General features: G+C 42.4%; 1 protein-coding gene across 4 annotated transcripts in view; it reads right to left on the bottom strand.

Moving 5' to 3' along the window:
- ZNF131 (zinc finger protein 131) overlaps positions 1-16,685 on the bottom strand; it is a 30,848-nt gene extending 14,163 nt beyond the window's left edge. Inside the window, exons 1-5 of one of the 4 annotated variants that reach the window (XM_059417073.1) lie at positions 16,416-16,685; positions 15,996-16,156; positions 15,339-15,477; positions 14,182-14,283; positions 7,663-7,807 (exon numbers count right to left, since the gene is read on the bottom strand). In XM_059417073.1, coding sequence (XP_059273056.1) covers positions 7,663-7,807; positions 14,182-14,283; positions 15,339-15,462 — 371 coding nt within the window. In that variant the 5' untranslated portion in view covers positions 15,463-15,477; positions 15,996-16,156; positions 16,416-16,685. Of the gene's footprint in view, positions 1-7,662; positions 7,808-14,181; positions 14,284-15,338; positions 15,478-15,696; positions 15,934-15,995; positions 16,157-16,415 lie in introns of those variants that run through there. The other 3 variants (XM_059417072.1, XM_059417075.1, XM_059417074.1) reach the window with 3 other exon arrangements.
- Positions 16,686-16,931: the final 246 nt, after the last annotated feature.

The following is a 16,931-nucleotide window of genomic DNA, read 5'->3' as shown; positions in this document are numbered from 1 at the left end:
GTAGGCAGAGAGGCAGGCAGAGAGAGAGAGAGAGAGAGAGGAGGAAGCAGGCTCCCTGCTGAGCAGAGAACCCGATGCGGGGCTCGATCCCAGGACCCTGGGATCATGACCTGAGCCGAAAGCAGAGGCTTTAACCCACTGAGCCGCCCAGACGCCCCCAAGTCGGGATCTTTTAAGTGGTGCTCAAACCAAAAGGTTGCTCTGGAAGTTACCCATCAAACTGGCACAGTCTCCATTTTGGGGGCCCTACTACTCTTAACAGCCCGTTTGAACTAGAACTCTTTGATATGGATTCTTTCGCAGATTAGAGCTTCTGGCAAAGGGAGCCAGACTCCACCCACAGGGTGTACCTTGGGTTTTGTACCTCGGGTTTTATACCTGCCACATCTACAAGGTACAATCCCTTTGAAAAGAAAAGGATTAGCTTGCTGTTGGGCTCTTGTTGAAACCCATTCAGGCTTCGAGGCTCTCCAGCCTGATACTGCCTGCCATTGGGAATGCATCAACTAAGACTTCATGACTAGCAAGGTGAAACATACCCACCAAGTCTCACTTCTCAAACAGAAATAAGACACTCAAGGAGTACATGTGTGGCTCAGATGATTGAGGGTCTGACTCTTGGTTTTGGCACAAGTCATGATCTCAGGGTTGAGGGATGGTGGGAGTAGGACTCCCTGCTCAGCGGGAAGTCTCCTTAAGATTCTCTCTTCTCCCTCTGCCCCTCCCCACCACTTGCTCACTTGCTCTAAAATAAATCAATCTTAAAAAAAAAAAAAAGACACTCAAGAAAACAGTTGATCTCTTGACTTTACATGAAAAAAAATGGAAGTTCCCCCAACTCTGTTGCCCAAAGAAGCCACTAAATTTATGAGGTCTTTGATTCACTGATGCTTTGGCTAAACTCAAGACTGAAGGTGTTCTCTGGACTGCTGCAAATGCTCAGCTTTAGCACCAACTACACAAAAGTGGATGTGGTCACTGAGCTCAGAAGGCAGAACTCAAAAGCTTTCTTCATGGCCCTGGGAAACATTCTCCACAATGAACCATATTGTATTTTATTGACTCCTGGGCTGCTGTCAATGACTAGCTATTTGGAAGAGCTGGAAATCTTGGCAGATTAAGACATCTATCCTCAGGACCACAACAGCAGTTACTAAGCAAACTATTTGCATCCCTAATTCACATGCCCATGGTAAGGGCCTGTTCTCTAATGATACTAACAAGAATGAAGGTGCTGATCAAGACTGCATTGCCTAGACTTCCATCACTTACCCCCTAGACCCAGTATTATTCTGAACATGCTGACATAGCCACCATCACAGAGAGCATAAAGTAAAGGACCCATGCTTCTGACAGAGAAGTTGCCACTGGATGCCAACTTGTGACACCCACCAAACGCTGGCCTATTTATCTTGTGAAGAAGGCTACATTGCCCAGGGCATTGTCTGACCGTTCTTGAAGACTGACTAGACTGGACCTCTGACCCCATCCCAGGGCTATCAGTACAGTCTCACCACTGCTGAACCTTTTTAAGGTTATACTGCCGCTTTTCCAGACTGATCTGCTGGTTCTGGCCACACCACCGTGCCCTTGAAACTAATCTGTGTCGTGTGTTCAGCTGTCTGGATCATCTGCAGTCTGATCATTCTGTGCCTAAAGCCACTCAATAATTGGCTGACGGTCAAAGTAGTGATGAACCCTGCAAGCTCCCTACCATCCAGATATAGATAATATAGAGCATTACAAAAGCCTCCTTCAACACAGACTTCGGAAGATTTCTGACTCTACTTCCCTTATCTACTCTTTGTCCAAAAATCTGAGTAAGGTAGTTTGGTCATCGAACTCAGCCATTCCCAAAAAGGGACCATCTCTTCTCAGCTGTTTCCTGGATAATGATCAAGACAAAATGGGTAGGAAGTTATAGAAACTTAATTGGAAATTTTGAATTCTGCCTTAACCATTCTTAGACACAATCCTCTTCTTTCCCTTGCAATGGCAATCCTGGCAAAGCCTGGCTGGTGTTTCTTCCAGGTGACAGTCCAGTCAAAAGTGGTCTTAGCAATTATCATATTATCTCCCTGATATGAGGAAGCTGCGAGGCAATGTGGGGGCCTTGAGGGGTAGGGAAGGAATAAATGAAATAAGAGGGGATCAGGAGGGAGACAAACCGTATGAGACTCAATCTCACAAAACTGAGGGTTGCCAGGGGGAGGGGGTAGGGAAAGGGTTGGGTTATGGACACTGGGGAAGGTATGTGCTGTGAAGTGTAAACCTGGTGATTCACAGACCTGTACCCCTGAGGCTAACAATACATTACATATTAATAAAAAAATTTAAAAAATAAGTAATTTTTTTAAAAAACTGGTCTTAGAAGATTCAAACTTGGGGCACCTGGGTGGCTCAGTGGGTTAAAGCCTCTGCCTTCAGCTCAGGTCATGATCCCAGGGTCCTGGGATCCAGTGCAGAGTCTGCTTGTTCCCCTCCCTCCCCCTCAACACCACCCCTGGGCTCATGCTCACTTGCCTGCTCTCTCTCAAATAAATAAAATCTTCAAAAAAAAAAAGAGAAAAGACTGGCCCCTTTGAGTCAAAATGGAAGAGATAATGGGTCTTTAAAGTTTTATGAAAATGCCTTTGTGTCCCTGACCATTCTGGATGAAACGTCTGGGTAAGAGGAGGGGATAACTGGAAAAGGGGTGAAGTTACAGCTACTAGAATGGGACACAGTGGTTCTATGGAGGTGAAGGGAGAGCAACAACCCTGAAACCTGCAAGAGAAAAATCTTAGACTCAAGAGGTATGAGGGAGGAAGGTATTAATGGTCTTTGTCCTTTAGAACTGCCCCTATGGCCTTCCTCTGTAGGAAAATGCACTGATGCACCTCTACCCGGCTGTTATAAGCAACTTTAAATCAACTGTTAGATCTACTCTCCCTTGCCCAATGACTCTGACCATGATTTGATGATCACTTCCCTTAACTATACCCAGAAGTCTTTTGGAAACAGCAGGGAATGGCCAAGTTCCTACATGTTCCATATTGCCCCACTGCTACTCCCAAAACTGAGGTTCAGTTCATGAGGTGGATAGTTACCACTCAAGTGGCATTCAGGTGCATAAGTCAAAGAATGGTTTGAACTGACTGCCTTCAGACAATCCCTCCAAAAAAAATCAATGACCAGGTTCAATCCGGGAAAGGGGGAAGCCACATTTGAGGCTTCTGCCCCAGGAATGATGATGGTCCTATTCTGGGGCACAAACCATTGTAAACAACACTTTCTTTCCAATTCACCTATATGCCCTAGGGAACATACTTCTTGTATTAGAGCCAGGTACTAACTTCCCTCCCCAAAAGTATGATGACTTGTGCTTCAGGGGTGGGCAGAAGAGATCATCTAGCTTTTAAGGAAACACCACTAACAGATCAGTGTAGTTCTCAGATGATAGAAGTGATGATCTCTCCCAAAACAGGGCAACTTTTGGGTACTTGGGGAGTTTCCTGGAAGAATAACTGACTTGTTATTTACATGTGCTCCTTGGGTAATTTTCCCTACAATGGGAATCATCCAATTAAAAAGGTGACACAAAATTTGTGTCTGACTTAAGCCTATGTGATCAATGACACCACTTGGGCCCTGGAAGTCATTCACGTAAGCCTCAAATCACTGGTTAGGGTTATTATGGATGATAGAATTGCCCTAGACTTTCTCCCAGTGGGCCAATGCAGAGACTATCAAGTGCAAAAAGATCTTGCTATACTTGGATTAATGCTTACCGCTAAGTGGAAAAGTCAACACAAAGACTAAAGATAAAAGCTACCTGGCTTTCTAAGTTGGTTGAGTCCAGGACCTCAGGGGAGTGAGTGGATGGTTAAGCTCAGTGCTGCAGGGTGACCACATCCTGTTGCTTCAAGTTCTGTTGACAGCTGCCTTAATTAAATCCAGTGTGAAAAAAAAAACTGAATGGATTAGGACCAGTCCCTACTGACCAGATTAATCAGAGGGGTCACAGAGTGGTATACTCCTGGAAAAATTTACCAGAAGCTAAAATAATGTAGAAACAAGGATATTGTTGGAAGATAACTCTCCATGGACCCCTCATGTTTCTGCAAGTCTTGTAAACAAAGACACCTTTTCTTCTGGATCTTTTCAAGGTTGCCTCCACAGCAAATAGCCTTAGAAGAGAATGCTCATCTGCTCAAGTGGAGCACAGTTTCAATTATTGCCCAGTATAATGAAGATATGGCCCCTCTAGGCAGGTTTGCTTGCACCTCATTATAAAAAAACTTTGGTTTCCTAAAGCCAGGTGTTCCTCAAATGTGATGTAAACCACTGTGAATACACACACCTAGGCCACTACTGTCACCCCTAAGGGATTTGGGGGGGGGGGCACTGAGAAGGGCAAGAAAAAATGGTATAAGCATGGAGTTCATGCTGCTCCTTATCCTGTAAGAGAAATGAAGGCCCTTCTCTCTGGCTCAGGAGTCTCATGTCTTCTGCCAGCATCCCAAAAAACTGGCAGGCCAATTTATAGCTTGCGAATAGGATAAAATCTCAGACCCTTCACAGTTCTTAACAATAACCCAATTTAAAAATGGGCAAAAGATCTGAACAGACACCTTGCCAAACAAGATAAACATACGGCAAAAAAGCACATGAAATAATTTTCATCATTAGTTGTAAGGAAATGCAAATTAAAACCACTATATACCTACTAGCACAGTAAAATGAAAAGGCCTGATCATACCAAGAATTAGCAAGGCTGTGGAGCAACGGGAACTCTCAAACACTACAAGTTGGAATGTAAAATGGCACAACAATTTGGAAAACAGTTTAGCAGTTGCTTAAAAAAAATTAAATATACCTACTATACAACCCAGCTATTCCACTCCTAGATACTTACTGAGAAATGAAAAGAATAGCCACTTTATTTGTAATAGGCGGAAACACCATCAACAGGTGGTACAGCCATACAATTGAATACCACTTGGTAATTAAAGAGAACAAAATACTAATATCCACAACACTGACAAACCTCTAAAACATAACGCTAAGTGAAAAAAGTCCAACAAAAAACTACACTCCATTTATATGATATTCTAAATAAAATACAACTACAGTGATCAAGACCAAATGAGTGAATAACTGAGGCTGGGGATGAGGGCTGACTAAAGAGTCATGAGAAAACCTGGGATGATGGAAATGTTCCTGTGTCTTGATTATGGTAGGGATTACACCACTGTATACAACTGCCAAAATTCAAACGCGGTATTAATCTGGTGAACTGTTTTACATGTAAATTACACCAACAGGCTGGAGAAGAAAAATCTATAAGGCAACTGCTGCTTCCTAACAAATTATCAAGAACTCTGTCCTACACAGCTTCAAACAAACAATAATGCAACTCCAGCAAAGCAAAATAAGGTCCTCATACTTTCGTCAGTGTCATTCAAAAAGATGACACTATATTCCAAAAATACTTGCATACTGCGAATGTGAGCAGAGCAGCTAATTCACCTTTTGAATCTGCAAAACATTATATAATAATCTCAATACACAGTTGCCTTAATCAGTCAATTTAACCACAACTAAATTAACTTTTATTTCTAAATTGCATTATTATAAACTGCCAATACATAAAGCTGCTGTCTTCCTGTTTGTAAAGAACTCTTGAGTCTACTGCATGCAGAACTGGTTAAGAAACAATTCAACATGTAACTGTATTTATATTGAAAGCATTTACTTATGGTTTTAATTACTGTAAGGATCCCACTCTTATGATAATAAATCTTCTAAAAGGTTCTAAATAGGCAGGCCTGGGAAAACAGCTGTGCCCAGCTGTTCTTACCTTCATCTCCCAATGACTATACACATGAACTCAATTTCTAACCCTCCCAAATCCAACCTAGGGTACTGTCAGAATATGTTCCACTGCTCTGCTGTAAGGACCTTCCCCACAATGAGATACTACTCACTACTTTGAGCAAAGGGACCACACGGATAAAACATTTTTCCAAAAGGTTCTCATCCAGAATTTAACCACAAATCTGATGTTGCCCCATCCATACTGCATTCCCTTTACTTGCATTTTGAAAAAGTATGGCATCATCAGATATATATCCTCAACACACCTCAATTTTGTTGAGCATGCCTCAGCTCTCCCTACAGGAGAGTGCTGATCCGGTTTTAATCAGCATGCACCCATCCGTCCATTCACAAATGTGTACCACACACCTACTATGTGCCAGGCTCTAGGCATCAGAGAATACATACACACCAAGCTCTTGGATTAATCTTGAATTCTGTCACCAAACTAATTAAAATGGACAAATGGTATTTATGGATGATTACAGTTCAATTATTTCTTAGAATTATTCTAAATTACATCTTTTGACTGAACCACACCAGTGAGCTGGACTAAATCATGTTGCCCCGTTTCTAATTGAGTTCACCAAACTGCACTTTAGTGTTATGCCAATGACTACACTAAGGTCATAAGAAACAGAGCCAGGAGATATAAAATTGTAAGACCAGTTCAATTTTTTTTTTTTTTTTTAAGATTTTATTTATTTACCTGACAGATAGAGATCACAAGTAGGCAGAGAGGCAGGCAGAGAGAGGAGGGGAGGAAGCAGGCTCCCCGCTGAGCAGAGAGCCCGATGCGGGGCTCGATCCCAGGACCCTGAGGTCACGACCCGAGCCGAAGGCAGAGGCCCCAACCCACTGAGCCACCCAGGCGCCCCAAGACCAGTTCAATTTTGAATACTATATGCCAGATACCATGCTACGTACTTTAGATGCATTAATTCATTTAACCCTCACAAATAATCCTATGTAGAAAGGACTATTATCCCCATTTGACAGATGAGGAAGTCAAGCTGCTGACAGGTCGAGTAACTTCATAAAGGTCACACAGTGGTAGAGCTAGGATATCACCCAGGTTACCAGAGTCGAGAACTCTTGTTCTTAGTCACTATATTATGGTGCCAATATTCATTATGAAAGATGTTGGAAGTCTTTATTCATTGTATCATTTAATGTATCACTTAATACATACTCTCTATGAGAAATTTTCTGTCTGAATACCAGGAATTGCTTCTAAGCAACGGTTTGCTCTCATAACCATGCATAATGTAACTTAGGGTTTTTCTTTCCTTTCTCTTTGCACTAGGTGCTTTAGAGTTCAGAGTGAGATTTAGCCCATCTAGCAAGTATACAGACATAAACGGCAGGTGTACTGGCTACCATATTTCTAACTTCACTGATTATCGCCCCCATCTCGTCTATTAATCTTCATCCATTTCCTCACTTATTTTTAAACAGTATTAACTTAATCTTGGTAAGCCAAACCCTTTTTAGAGTAAGGCGTCATGCAATTAATAACTCAAATCCAACGGAACAGTTTACAGGGACCCAGATAACTCCTTAAATGCTGCCTAGTCCTCCTCATTAGACACAAAACATGCTACTTTAGTTAACCTTAGCAGTTTTTACATAAGGACAAGAAATCAAGTGTGAGAGAAAGAGCAATCAGTATCCAGAATTTTACAGACCCTTAAATAGTCCTTATTTTAAAACATCAGTTGTTTATGACATAACATATAATAAAATCTTGACTAAAAAGGTGTACACAACTGAGTATAATTGTGTCACTAAGAAAGTAATTACCTGACTTCAAGGGCTTTGATAGCTTCTAGCATTTGTAGGAACTCTGCTGCTTTCCATACATCATTGGCTTCTTCTTCTCCTTGTATCATTAATTTTGCTGTATATGTGAACTCAATTAAATGACGGAAGGCCATTTTACTAACACCTGTAGAAAAAGAGATGTCCATTAGCATGTACTCACATTGATTCAAATGCTCTCACATTAGTAAAGAAAAAAAAGCACAGTGTTCAATACCTGATCAGTATCTGAATTTTGGAACATTTCCTGGTGGAATTTTCATTAATGGTACCAAGATGGTAAGACCGTACCAAGTTCCAGCAATAACTACCAAAGTGCTTTAAGATCTTTCCCAAAGATTTCTAAGTCCCTTATGACCTACCTATCTACTCAAATATATGAATGGGCTATTACAGGTCAGACATGGTACTTTACTGCAAGGATCTCTGAATCAACTCAGCTCCGAATCTTCAAGAGCTTTCCACAGTTCAGCAAATAAAGTTCCATACCACTCTGCCTTTATTTCAAGGTATTTCACATTATTTTTCTATTTACCACTATCTTTCCTTCCAAATTTTAAATTCTATAAATCCCATACTATATACTGATCTTCAAACCCTTCACTTCTAAAACTTCCTTGTCTTTATGAACACTTACCATCCTTCCTGAATGCTTAATCACTTCATCTTTGTACAAATCCTACCAGCCTTGAAGGCCCAATTCTAATGCCACATACTAAATGAAAATTTAATGGTCTGCCCTTCTCCCACCCCTCAGGTGAACTCTGTACTTGTTCTGACAATTACAACTCATGGGCACCTCTTGACTCTAAGCTAGAGGGAAATGATTTTTGTCTTTGTACACTCACCTCACAGTATCTAACACAATGCTCCCTAAAATGCAGAGACACAAAGTAGGAATGAATAAGAGCTAAAGTCACTTTCAAAATTAAGCTTCCATAATTCCAACTTTTCTTTACAAGTTTTAGGTTTAAATGTTGGCCCAAAAGATACTCTATTTCTTTGTGCTCTTCAATGCTATATATTATTATTTCAATCTGCTAATGCAAGGCTACAAAAATCTACTGAAACAAAGAGAAAACTAGTTTATTTGACTTTTAAGTAATCTCTACACCCAACTTGGGGTTTGAACCTCCAACCCTGATATGAAGAGTCACATGCTGCACCATCTGAGCCAGACAGGTGTTCCAAAAGAAAACTACTTTTAACACAGAATTTTCACACTAAAAAATGCCCATGTCCAAACTGCATACAATATACACAACTCCAAATATAAAAATACTTTTATGTTCTTCCTATGACTTTATATACCTGAATAAGCGAACTAAAATAACTGGATTCTTTGAAGGTTACTTTTGAGTCTCCTACATCTTTTTTTTTTTTTTCCTGGTTATTCTTTTGACCATGTTATTCTTTATTATAAGATAGTAACTAAATTTTTTTAAGGACTTTTAACCAAATATTTAAAAGTACAACAAAAGTCCATTTTAAAAACATGTGTAAATTTTTCTTGAAGTGGAATGAGGTTTTGATTTTTAATGAAACACACACACATAATACTACAAATACCAAGCACAACTCCAAACACCTCATAATTACTAACTCAATCCTCACAACAATCCTATAGAGAACTCTATTGTAACCTCCATTTTACAGATAGAAAAACTGAGGCACAGAAATTAATAACTGTGACTTTGGCAAGTTAATTGAGTGATGAAAACTAGAATCAACCCCAGATGGCCCAACTCCTAAGTCCAAAATAAAGATTTATACACTTAAAAAAAAAAAAAATTTTATATAAGATGACAGCAGGAAACATTCAGGCTTAGAAGAGTTTGAATACCTATGACTTCATTCACTGCAGGCTCATAATCTCTTTTTTTTAAGATTTTATTTATTTGACAGACAGAGATCACAAGTAGGCAAAGAGCCAGGCAGCAGAGAGCCTGATGTGGGGCTCGATCCCAGGACCCTGGGATCATGACCTGAGCTGAAGGCAGAGGCTTCCACCCAGAGCCATCCAGGCGCCCCAGGCTCATAATCTCTTACTTGTAATTCCAAAGTCCTCCAAATCTCTTAAGACCCAAGTTTTCCCATAAATTCGGAAGCAAAATTTGATTTGAACTGACACGGGGCTTTTTATGGTCTTTATCCCACTAAGAGTAAATATTAATATGCTACTCTTCCAAAATACTATTTGGTTATAGGATGTCACCCTAGACCCCACTGGAAATATCACATTACACAGACTGCATTATCTTTAGAAAACTTGTAATTTCAAGAAACATCTAGCCTCCAAGGATTTGAATAAGGAACTGTAGACTTATTTCCCAATTTTGGTTCATCAGAATCATTGTAGACTTAATAAAAGGATGGGTCCCTGATCTCCAGAATCAAAAGTGGGACAGGCAACATTTTTTTTTTTTTTTTTTTTTTTAAATAAGAATCTTAGGTGCTTCTTAAGTTGTCAGTCCAACATTAGTTCTAGGAATAAATCACTGACCTGATCAGCTAACATGAACTAAACTGGTAACACCTGCCCAGGTAAGTGACATGGTAACAGATGCAATTATGAAGACACTATTCCCCATCAGGATTAGTCTGGTAACTTTCAAACCCCAGCCCACTTACTAATTAATCCTTTGCTCCTTTTATAACAGAAGTGTGCAGGAGAACACAATTTTTCTGAGTATCTAAAGAAACTGTTAATATGAACACCTTAACCTGAATCTTCTTTTTTTCACTTAGGAAGAAGCAAAAAAGGGTAGCATTCTAGATCTATAGAGTGAGGTCATTATTCATATTTTAGAGATGGGGGTTTCAATTCTAGCTAAGAGGAAGAAAGCACACTCATCCACTCCCCACACTCCATCCTGTCCACCGCTTACAATCCTAAGTCCTGGGAAGAATACAAAAAGCAAATGTATTCTGAAATACATTTGATAAGGATTCTGAAAGACAAACAGAAACAAGCAGGCTGGGGAGAGAAATCAAAACTCAAAGAACAGCAGTGAGTTTCCTGGGATTTTATTTTTCCTCCCACATATCCCAACTTGACTTGAAGACAGCCCAAATCCCACTCCTAGGTAGCAGGAACAGACAAAAAAGCTGCAGAAGAAACTCTTTCTGGCTAGAGAACCAGAAAAGGGAATAGAGAGTATATGCAGGTCTGGAAATACTTGGTTTTAATTCCTCTCAGCCCTGCCTCAAAGCAAGTTGCAGTTCTGATGCTGCACACTGGTGGCTGGTGGCCACCAAGCAGGTACTAATCCTTTGAGAAAGTTTTTCTTTCTGACAGAGCTAGGAAACATACTATGATCTGAAGAGCATGGAGAGAAATCTTAATTTTTTTTTCTCTCACCGCTTTGTCTAGGAAACAGATCCCACTGTGAGAAGCACATGACAGCACACAGAAGCTAAAACCCCAGTTTTCTAGCCAGACAATCAGGAAAAGTTACTCCTTGGAGGTAAAGTGCAGAAATCAGAAGAAGGAACTAGAGAAAGGTCCTCTGTGAATAACTTGTGCTCTAGGGGCGCCTGGGTGGCTCAGTGGGTTAAGCCTCTGCCTTCGGCTCAGGTCATGATCTCAGAGTCCCAGGATCGAGTCCCAGGATCGAGTCCCGCATTGGGATCTCTGCTCAGCAGGGAGCCTGCTTCCTCCTCTCTCTCTCTCTGCCTCTCTCTGCCTACTTGTGATCTCTGTCTGTCAAATAAATAAATAAAATCTTAAAAAAAAAAATAATAAGTTTTGCTCTAGCCACCAAGCTACTCGTGTAGAACTGAGCTGAGGCAGCACAGCAAAGAGGTTGAATACTGCACTATGATGCTGACTACCACCCAGATGCTGAGCACACCTGAGACCTGAACACAACAAAAGTTTTGAAAACAAAATTGGAATTACATCCACAGTCCACATAAGGCAGTCTGAACCTAAATCAGGTTGACTGCCTGCTAGAAACAAAGCAAACCCAAATCAAAACAAAATAAAATGTCTTCTTCAGAGGATTTTAATAGCAGAGTATCATAAAATTCAAAATGCCATGACATAATGCAAAATTACTTGACGTATCCTATATATTAAAATATATATATATATATATATATATATATATATATGCAGCATTAGCCAACATGTCCAAGCTTACACAAATGACAACAGTAAAGGAAACTTGGGTTTTCGAATTACATGGCCAGGTTTTTTCTATAGCCAGGTGACCTAGACAGGTTGTACAGTGATCCCAAAGTTAATGGCTGAAGAAAACACTGAGCCAAAACGATTTTTTTAAACCTGAATCTGGCAAGTAACAAAAACAGAAATGTTCTTACATTCTGTTTTCTCATTTGTCCATAAAGCTTCTAAGTGCTATAATATAATGAAGATAGTAGGTCAGAGGCGCTAAAAGGCACAAGAAACAATCTCAAGGTAATCAGTCTCTAGAAGAGAAAATCCTACTTCTCCAGATATACTCTTTGCTCCAAAAGCAATGCATATTCTAGCCTGGGCCACTTGTTGTTGTTGTTGTTTTAATCTTTCTTTTAATTTTTTTTTAATAAACATAAAATGTATTATTAGCCCTAGGGGTACAGGTCTGTAAATCGCCAGGTTCACACTTCACAGCACTCACCATAGCACATAACCTCCCCAATGTCCATAACCCCACCACCTTCTCCCTCCTCACCGAGGGCCACTTATTTTTTGACTGTTTAACATTCTGCCTAAAAAGCAGAAGTCAGGGGAACCTGGATGGCTCAGTCGGTTGGGCGCCTGCCTTAGGCTCTGGTCATGATCCCAAATCATGGGATCAAGCCCTACATCGGGCTCCCTGCTCCATGGAATCTCCTGCTTCTCCCTCTGCCACTCCCCCTATTTGTGCTCTCCCTTTCTGTCAAATAAACAAATAATCTTAAAAAACAAAGAACAAAAAAACAAAAAACTTAAGTCAACTCCTTTTTAAAATTATTCCTCTCTCTAAGGTAGACCAAACTATTCATTCTCTCTCCTCAGCTACATCACTCCACTATAAAAGTCTCTGTGACACTTTTGGTATTCCTTTCTATACCTGTTGGTCACCTGTGATTAAATCTGCAGATTCTTCAAGGACTATCTTATTCATCAGTTCTTCACTTCCTGATTCTACTACAGTGCACAACACATAACAGGTATTCAATTTGACAAACAGACCCAATTTATAAAGCTTTGACAAGGTATCAAACACTACGCTCAGCACTCTGCATGTTATTTCAATTAATCATTACAAGCCTATAAAGTAATAAGGCCTCTTCAGATGAGGAACAAAATATGCAACTGAAGTAAAATAACTTGCATGGCATCACACAGTACCTCAGGTAAATGAATGGATGAAATCTTGCCCTGTAATAGAAACCAATACTGTACAGGCAGCTAGATTCTCACTTTAGTAAGCTTTGTGGATTTCCATTATGCCTGTGGCTCTGTCCATCACAGATAATGAAAAGATTATGGATGTATCAGCCAGAATGTTAGATAAACTGAAATGTACCCAAAAGAAAACGTGCGAGGAACGTGCTTAACTTTTTCATTTTCTTTACTCCCCAGGGCACCAGATTTCCCCAAGGGAATAGCGTTTCTAGGCAACTCACTCATAACAAAGAATATATACGCCGTCAAAAAGATACAAATCCAAGAACACTGAAAGAACTAAAATTCTGTATTTATGTAGGCAAGTTTATTTATTTCCAACAGTTTTGAACAATAGGGAGGGATAGCTAATGTAGCAGTATAAGCCAAAAGCATAGTAATTAATAGCGTCAAGTGAATCCCTTGCTAGCTGGACAACACTGAGCAACTAACAATTTATAGCCTGTTCCCTGATGTGTAAATTGGAAATAATACCACTTATTTCAAAGGACTGCGGCAAATCTCAGAAAAGGCACACAAACGCAAAGCACTATTGCTGGCACTCAGGGAAGCTATTATTATAAAAAATCAAGCAAGTACCAAAACCATTTTCTACTTTAAAGCAGTATCTACTGAATGATTCCTTCCATTCCAGACTCTGAACACTAGAACTTCTGAATGCTACTTCAGTTCATCTTTCCTAGTCTCTTCCATATTATGGCAGCCCATTTTATTTTGTGCGTGTCATATATACCTTTGCTAATAAAGAACCTTCTACCGCAACCTGCAGTATCCCCACCAGTCTGAAACTTTGGCCCACTGAACAAAGATGGGATTCACTTTTAATACAAATTTTCCAAAGAGAGTGACCACTGGTTTTAGAAGTGGAAAAGACTCCTTTAAGAGACCAACATCTACCATCTAATGTAAGAGTTTTTCCTGACGGATCATTTTACCAAACACTTTACTGAAACTAAGAATTCTCAAGTGTCAAAAGAACAATTTATCCAGCGACCTAATAGGAACCATTGATGCCTATTTCCCATGGTATCTTGCTAAATTAACTAACACTTCTTCAACAATTATAATGTTTGCTAAGTATTGTATTTAAAATAAGCATTTACCTTCTATCTCCACCAAAGGTTCCTGAGTAAACTCCTGAAAGAATTTGTAGAAGAACTTACTGCAAGCAGCCAAAACAGCCTTGTGGGCCTTAAAATGGTGTCCTAGATCAAAAAGAAAAGAAAAAAAAAAGAAAAAAAAAAAAAAGAGAATAACATATATTCAAAAATCAAAAGTAAAACCAAAAAACAAAGTAGGAAATTATATAAGGCAGACCTTTCTCCATAATATAATCATAATACTATATAAATTACTGAACCAAAGTCAGAATGTTCTTAGTAGCTATCTCGACAAACTTCAATTTTAATTAGACACGAAGCCAGATCTTTACCTCAAAGACTTTATTAAGTCAGTTTTACAAAAGCCAGTTTACAAAAACTAAAAGAGGTACGGAGCTTCTTACCACTTAAAGAGTCCAAAGTAAATCCTATTCATGTAAAACTCCTAATTATAAACACAACCCAAAATGTTACATCCATCATTTGGAAAGAGAGAAGAAAAAGCCATAGAATAAGCATAAAGCTGGATGTATTTGCTCTGTTAAACATGTTAATAATGCCTAATATTTGGAAGCGGTAAACCTACATACAATACAGCAGATCTATAATAAATAGCCTGCCTTGAGATTCCTATTTTCACTAAATAGAAAAGATACCCAAGCTGTGTTTGCCTCCATTATAAGGACAACTCCTAATACTGGTAAAGACCCCACTTGATTTGAGGTTTCCCAAAGAGGGTACCAGTGCTGCAAAGGAATCTCACATTCTCCCTCCAAGACCATCTGGGAAACTATAAAGAATCAACACTTCCCAGATGATTGCTGTGAAAGTCTCCTCAAAGCAGCTTTTGTATGGAAGGCTATAAACCAAAAATTTAGAGATATTCTCCCTATCTCCAACACCATCATCTTGCACTCAAGGGTGCAATGGGAAAACGTACCAAGGCGGCAAAGAAGCTAAGATTATGTTGAAAGCATGACCAGCCAACCAGTCTTCTGCAACATGGTCTACAGTGAGTGGGCACTGGCAAGTCTCCGCCAGGTCCCAGCGCACACTCAATAGGCACAGGCCACACAAGGGGGGGATAAAAGGAGGGTGGGGGAAGGGGGGATAGGAACGGAAGCCACAAATTCGCTGCTCTGCCCCACCACTTTACCCACCGTCGACAATCAGGGTGATGTCAGTAAACCGATCCTGCTCTCGCTGTTCATTCAATCGGTCCAGGATCATTTTATGATGTTCCGGGAACTCCTGAAGGCATTCCATCGTCTCTTCGGCCTCCATGGCCGTCGGGTTGCTCTACAAAAGAGGAGCATGATAATGTACACCCATGAGCTCAGGCTGAGGCACAAAACCCCTAAAGCCTAAAACAACAAAAAACAAAACCCCAGCTACGTGAAAAGAAAGGGGGGGAGGGGGAGGCAAGAAGAGAGGAAGGCGAGGGAAGAAAGAAAGGCGAGCCGGGTGGCCGCCGCGCGTTGGGGGCCGGAGCCGCGGCCGCGGGACTCCGAGCCTGACCTAATTGGAGTCGGGAGACGCGAGCTGAAGCGGGGTGGGCAGAGCGCCGGAGGCTCCGGGCACCGGGGCGCGCAAGTCCGGCAGAGGAAGGGACCCGACAGCCGTGGCGGTCCCTAACGGCCCGCCAAGCCCTTCTGCCCGGCCCTGGCTCCCGCCGCCCAGAGACCCGGTCCGGCCCGCGGCCCACAACGACTCCCGGGTCGCCTCTCCCTCCCCCTCCCTCCCTCTTCTCCCCCGCCCCGACCGGGCCGGCACTCACTCAGGGAGGGAGGAGCGGCCCGGGTCTGCGCGTCACTTACGTCGACGTGCTGCGTCACGCGCTGGGCTCCGGCTGACGCGGACGCCGACCCAGCGTCCACCACTGAGGAAACGGGCCCCACCCCCACCCGCCCGACTAGTAGCGGGCGGAGTCAACCGGGGGGTTGGACGCTGGCCGAGGGTGAGGCCGCGGCCGCAAACGCTGCAAGGAGGAAGTCCGGTCAAGGGCGGGGGGGGGAGGGGGGAGAAGGGGGGCGCTGGGTCAGCTCTGAGCCCGGCAGTACCGGGGCGGGGTTCCGAAACCACCGCCTTTCCACCCCCCCGCCGCGGGCCCCCGGGTGTGAGCGCTTCCGACCCCGACTTCGGAATAAGCTCGCTACTCGCTCCCGGTGCGCTTTTATTCCGCGACTCCTCCAGCCCCGCCCCCCTTTCCTCCCGAGCTTTAGGTTGGCCCGCCTTACCTAGCTCGCGATCCTCCCTTTCTCCTCTCCGGCCGTCAGAGCTTCTCCTTCCTCGCTCTCCCCTCTCGGGGCGAAACTCAGCCCACACTGTTCCCTAGCTCTGAACAGCGCCTCGCCCTCCATTTCCTCGCCGGTGCCCGGACGCTGCCTCCGCTGGGTCTGGCCGGCGCACGTGCGCTCGCTCCGAGACCCGGACGGCCGCGCCGCGGCGGCCACGGGCGCGAGCACGTTCAGGCCGCCTGGGACCTTCCTCCCGGGTGCCCGCCCTCTCCGCGCTCCGCCGGCAGCACGTGTTCGCTGGGCTCCGGACCTGGATCTGCTGGGATTATTTACGCACGGTGGTAGTACTCCAGCTCTCCACTCCCAGCGCCCCCGCGCTTAAAGAGGCCGGGGACTTAACGATCAGCCTCGCTAGGCTGGGTCAGTCACTCATTCACCTGAAAACCAGAAAATGCTCTTGGAGGATCACGGGTCCAGAGGTGCCTTTCTTCTCTCTGAAGAAAATAGAGTGGGGAA

Source organism: Mustela nigripes, chromosome 12 (genome assembly GCF_022355385.1).
Source record: "Mustela nigripes isolate SB6536 chromosome 12, MUSNIG.SB6536, whole genome shotgun sequence".
In the NCBI taxonomy this organism is placed as follows: domain Eukaryota; kingdom Metazoa; phylum Chordata; class Mammalia; order Carnivora; family Mustelidae; genus Mustela; species Mustela nigripes.
The sequence above is the reverse complement of the archived record's forward strand: the minus strand, read 5'-3'. Positions and strand labels throughout refer to the sequence as shown.